This window comes from Dendroctonus ponderosae, unplaced genomic scaffold, assembly GCF_020466585.1.
Source record: "Dendroctonus ponderosae isolate FM_Combo_2020 unplaced genomic scaffold, Dpon_F_20191213v2 Dpon_F_20191213_8, whole genome shotgun sequence".
Taxonomy (NCBI): domain Eukaryota; kingdom Metazoa; phylum Arthropoda; class Insecta; order Coleoptera; family Curculionidae; genus Dendroctonus; species Dendroctonus ponderosae.
Window position 1 is genome coordinate 5,488,962 of NW_026019016.1, and position 5,595 is coordinate 5,494,556.

The window sequence follows — 5,595 nt, forward strand, 5'->3', positions numbered from 1 at the left end:
AATCCACGGATAATTTTTTAAATTTTATTTGTTACTTTTCGGTAGAAATCTGCATGGTATCGGTAGATCGGTAGGTTCCTTGACAAATCGGTAGACCTGGCATCTCTGGTGAGCACCATGATACAATGAATCATCAATAAGGTAGGATATTCATCGGTCGAAAACTCGATTTTCGTGCGCACATGACGTCACTGGTTAGCACTTCGGTAGAGTGAACAGCTGATCCCATTTAAAATGCATGTAACCTAGACAGATTTTCATTGAATTTAAAACGCAATAGTTCAAAAGTGGTAAGTTATATGAGGATGTGGTTTGTAGTGTTGTATAGCTCAATGCTTTCGTAATCGCGCTTAGGACCTGATTTGGGCTTATTGCGAAGAAAAGTACCCTAAAAAAGCCTTTACAAAATCTCTGATTTTCAGCGGTTTAGCTTGCTGTGTTGCCAGAGTGTCATTTGTAAAATCGGGTAGAGCCAAACGAAACAATTAAATCATTAAATCATGGGGTGAATGCGTTTGGGCGTATTTGGGAATCTTGTAGACAAACCACTGAGCATTTTGCGTTTGGTAGTTGGAAAGTTTACTGTAGAAAGTGTGCAAGCTATGGGAGAATGCTTGTTGTCGTGCGGATACGAATATGCCCTCAGCATTTCAAAAATGATGATTATGAGGGGAATGTCCAATTCCAACTTTTGGGGTACTTGCCAAAAGCAAACCCTAAACTTTATTACACATCTGGCAACTATGCTAGCCTACAAAATAAATAAATTTTTGTTACTTTTCATTTTCAAGTTTAAAACTTGCTGCAGAGCATTTTGTAATTATAATAAAGATTTGTAAAAAACTAATTAAATGTGACAAAGACTACAGAAAAAGATCAAGATGCGCAGTGACTTCCACTGACGTCACGGAAATCGACGCAAGATCCTACCTTGAATTCATTGTATCATGAGCACAGACTACATACTATTGATCATGAGTGAGCACAGTCACAAAGGATATCTTTAAATATTTTTGACAGTTGACTATACCGTTTTCAATTTATGAATAAACTTTCGTCGATCGTTCTATGCTTAGATTCGGCGGAAATATAATTTTGTTGCTCCAACTGTCATCTACAATTAGGGCAGTGTTTTCAGCTTTTGCTGCAAAAGCTATTAAATAAACATGGTGACTTGAAAAGTAACAATTTTCTTTCTTGACTACCTGGCCACCCTGTGTAATGGGTATTAGAGAGCTTCTTGACACGCTATTCCAGCTTACATTATGGATGGATTCGTATTATGTGCTCATATACGGTCAATTAGTCTGAATAAAAAGTTGCAACAAAAAGGTCGTCGACTGACCAAATCAGCAAATAAACTTTTTTCAACCCTTCGATTCGGGTAGGTAGAATTATTTCTATTTTGAAGGTTTATTGGCGGATTTGATAAAATTATCAATTAATTATATAATTTATACTGCTTAATATTCACGTCGGTTACGTAATAAAACTCCGGAAATATATTTAAAGTAATATAATACAAATAGCACTTAAACTAAATTATGAAGTTATATTCATAAATTTTCTCATAAAAAAAATCATCCCTGAGGTTTGAAGGTGCCCACCACAACAGCATGATCCCTTTCGTAGGGCTCCAAAGTGATTTGCTCTTGCGGTTTTAGCTTGTCGGCCTGCATCTTTTTCACCTCCGAGGCAAACACCGCTTCAGGCTGTGCTGTCGAATCGATGCAACTGGCCTTAATCGAAATGATGAAATGACCGCCTGCTTTTAAGAAGTACTGAGCATTCATTGCAACAATTCGGCCCTGATCAGGCTGTGCCACATCGGCAAATATCGTGTCCACCATGCCTACCAACATTCGGTACTTTAAGGGATGTCGGGCGTCTTCAATGATAGGAATAACGTTCGTGCGCTTTTTGGCCATATTTATCAGATCTCGGCCTGATCGAGGAGAGAACTCGACAGCATATACAAGCCCCTCTGGACCCACAATGTCCGAGACGTGCGACACTGTCGTGCCGGACGCTGCTCCGATGTAAAGGACTTTGCTGCCGGGCGTGATGTGAGTGTGATCCACGCCACCCAAAATAGCAGCCGCCAATTTGCTCCTGAATGGATTCCACACACGGTACTCAACCTTTTCTCCGTCAGTCTCAACGGAAATCTTTTTTTCTCCATACACTTCAGACCCAGGGACATAATTCCGGGTCACAAGCGCATCTTCTTTGCCTCTGGCAATAAAAACCCCTTCGTGTCTGTGTGGTTCGACAACAACCTGAAAAACGTGTATGTTGTGTAAACGATTTTAACTCCAAATGTAAAAAAAAACATCGTAAATCATGACTTTTTCTTCGTTTGGCAGCGTTGAAATTTAAAAAATGAGAGCCAAACGAAACCGTTTGTAAATATTAGTTTACCGTTTTGCCTCCTCTGAAGCCACCACCTCCCCGTCCTCCACCGCCTCCTCCTCGTCCTCTGCCGCCTCCGCGACCTCCAAAACCACCACGACCTAAAAAAAACASGAATGTAASTKTGATTCATTTTAAATTACATAAAACATTTACACCATACACAAGGTGTAGTGTAACTTATGAAAGAAATTGATTCACATGTTTGCTAGCTGGACTTAATAAACTTACCTCCTCCTCGATCTCCACCGCCTCCACGTCCACCACGACCGCCACGGCCTCCAAAGCCTCCTCTGCCGCCTCCACGGCCACCAAACCCTCCACCACCGCCGCCGCCACGGCCACCAAATCCTCCTCCTCCTCCTCCTCGCCCTCCAAATCCGCCGCCTCTACCTCCACGCGAAAATCCTAAAATGTTCGTTAGAATTTAAAACAATACCACCACTGTGCGACAAAATGGAGCCCTGATATGGGAAATGAGACACCGGTAAGTGCCTTCGGCAGGTAAATAAACGAACGCAAAACAAATAATTTGATTTGCTAACTATTTAGCAAGCACTTACCTGATTTTTCCATAATTTCACTAATAACGCAGGCACTTAAATTACACACAAAACAAATTCAAACCACCACGTGCGGCCTAACAGGAACACCGAGAAACAAGCGTGGTTAACCTCCAACCAAACAGTTATGTGAATGCTGTGATGTGAATGATGTGCACTAGCGTTTAGCGGTAGCCCAGATCTTTTGCATGCGCGGGTTGTGGCAACTATGGCTCAGGTGAATGGCGCGTAGTTTGAAAATCTACATTCAGCTCCCTGAAGTATTTTTGTACAACAAATTGCAGGAGTATATTTAAATAGGTTTAGCTTTCCTAAATAGCAGTGGTATTTAGCAATAATTATTGCCTCTTACTTTATTCATAAAAAGCTGCAAAATGTTTTAAATCTTTCTTAATTTTTCTTTTCTATTTCAAATTATTAACACATTTTGGGAATTGTTACAGAGACACTTTGATTTATAAAAATACTTCACGGCCCTAAATGTAGATTTTTAAACTGCGCGTTATTCACCGGAGCCACAGTTACCCGCCATGCAACCGGCGCATGCAAAATATCTGGGCTACTTCTAGACAAGCGTTACGTACACCCGACCTTGTACCGCATACAACGAAACAGACAAAGACAATGCTATACCTAGCAAGTGCTAATCAAACAAAGCAAAATAGTGACAGTATTGAATTCCGTGCCGTGTTGCCGGAGGGAGTCTCTTTGCCTGAACTTGTAATGAGAAATTCGGTCTCAATTCAGAGAGAAATTCAGACTTTATCAAGAGACCAATCTCTGACATTCTGTATCCGAGACATTTGAAACTGTCACGTGTACCTCACATTAAGATATAAAACAAATGTATTTTCCCGCATGTCGTGAGCAACGTCACAGATGCCACAGACCGTGTTCAAACTTTTTCAGAAAGCATGCATTTCCAAAATTAATATTTGGCATAATTGAATCGTAAATGATGCATATCAGATGGGCATTTATATTTGCGCCCTTATTCATTTAAAATAATGTTCGTTTATTCAAGTGACATGAGTGGTGCTAAGACAAAGCAATTTTTGTAACAGTGCATTTTTTGTGCGTATGCGTTCGTACACGCTCAGTCTGTTCGGACTTTTATTATTTAAATTTTTATTTAGTGGACTTGAACGTTTCATAAACCTTTATGAATTGATAATAAAAAATTACCCGTTTTTGACTGTGGCTCACAAAAGTGCGAACATTCACTGAATATTGCAAAGTAAAAATTGAGCCAATCAAAAAATCTATGGCATCTTTTGGCACACCGAGAGCAGATTCTTTATTGCAAAATAGAATTTTCTCAATAACCGTATATAATTGTGCAGATTTTTAGCAGCAAAGTTTGCCTTAGCTCCGTGTGCTTCTACAGATGGCAGTAGAAGTTTTGGACGCATGATAAAGCGCAGTACAAACCGCATTAGGTACAAACACTTTGAATTGCGCCATTTCTTTCTGCGAATTAAATTTTGCTGATTCCAATTACCTTTTTCCGGGTAACAAGCAAATGGTCCAATTGCGCGTTCTACGCGAAACACGCAAAAAGTGCTAATGGCAAAGTGAACGCATTGGAGCGCTTTGGATCATCCGATGGACTGCATGGCCGTTTCTCAAACTTTCTGAAAAGACAGAAAATGTTGATTGAAAAAGTGAAATAAAAGGGGGGAAGTTCCGGCAAAAAAAATGAGCGCCGCGACGCCTGCGTCGCCCCAACCCCCAATTCGACGTATGCCGTGCGAGTCGACGAGCGTCGCCACCGGTCCAGGCGGCCATGTCCGTCGTTCGATTTTTGGACGCAGCGGCTCGGCGTCGCGACGACGGGCCATTTTTTCGATTTTTCCCACGTTGATGCCGACCCAACCATTGTGAAACACGGGAAAATGGTCAGGATGGCCGGGATGGAGGATCACGAAAGGAAAATCGTCGTCGAGTTTGTACATCTATTGGAAAAGTCCAAACAGTTGTTCAATGGACTGCGGTAAGTCGGCTTGTTACCCCCTTAATAGGAGCTCACTATACCGCTTGGGGTCTGCCGGATTAAATCGATTGCGCGAAAAAGTGCCTGCATGTTGATGGTGCCAAACGGGGTTGTTTATGCCACCGCCAGTTTAAATTCGGGCCTCAATTAAACGATTTTTACTTTTCCTCTTCATGCAGATTCATGCAAAAATCCGCATGTGCTTCTCTCGGTGTAGTAGTAGTGGAAAACTGCTTTCGAATAGAAATTTAAGTGATTTTAAAGGGGTTGTTTTTTGCGCCAATTAGGGATCTGCCTCAGTATGGCCATAAACAATGGCAGGCTTACTTCGGAAGGACTTTCGACATTTACACGAAGCTCTGGAAGTTTCAGCAACAACATCGGCAAATCTTAGATACCAAGTACGGACTGAAGCGGTGGCAAATTGGGGAAATCGCCTCAAAGATCGGCCAACTTTACTATCACTATTAGTAAGCCCACGGCCTCATTTCGGTAGCATTAATAATAAAATGTTTATGCAGTTTGCGGACTAGCGAAACCAATTACCTGAATGAAGCCTTCTCGTTCTATGCCGCTATTCGTGGGCGCGCGTACTACTCAAGGGCAGCGAAAGAAGATCGGTAAGTA

At 41.5% G+C, this 5,595-nt stretch overlaps 2 protein-coding genes across 2 annotated transcripts in view; one reads left to right on the plus strand and one right to left on the minus strand.

Moving 5' to 3' along the window:
- Positions 1 to 1,503: 1,503 nt before the first annotated feature.
- LOC109534336 (rRNA 2'-O-methyltransferase fibrillarin) lies at positions 1,504 to 3,135 on the minus strand. Its single transcript, XM_019899967.2, has 4 exons — positions 2,976 to 3,135; positions 2,644 to 2,820; positions 2,422 to 2,513; positions 1,504 to 2,279 (listed from the first exon to the last, which is right to left on the minus strand). Exons 1-4 carry the CDS (start codon positions 2,986 to 2,988, stop codon positions 1,581 to 1,583), a joined length of 981 nt encoding a protein of 326 aa, XP_019755526.2. The 5' UTR covers positions 2,989 to 3,135; the 3' UTR covers positions 1,504 to 1,580.
- Positions 3,136 to 4,403: 1,268 nt separating this feature from the next.
- LOC109534332 (protein SCAI) overlaps positions 4,404 to 5,595 on the plus strand; it is a 6,258-nt gene continuing 5,066 nt past the window's right edge. The window contains exons 1-3 of the mRNA XM_019899962.2: positions 4,404 to 4,968; positions 5,256 to 5,438; positions 5,490 to 5,588. Coding sequence (XP_019755521.2) covers positions 4,871 to 4,968; positions 5,256 to 5,438; positions 5,490 to 5,588 — 380 coding nt within the window. The 5' untranslated portion in view covers positions 4,404 to 4,870. The remainder of the gene's footprint in view (positions 4,969 to 5,255; positions 5,439 to 5,489; positions 5,589 to 5,595) is intronic.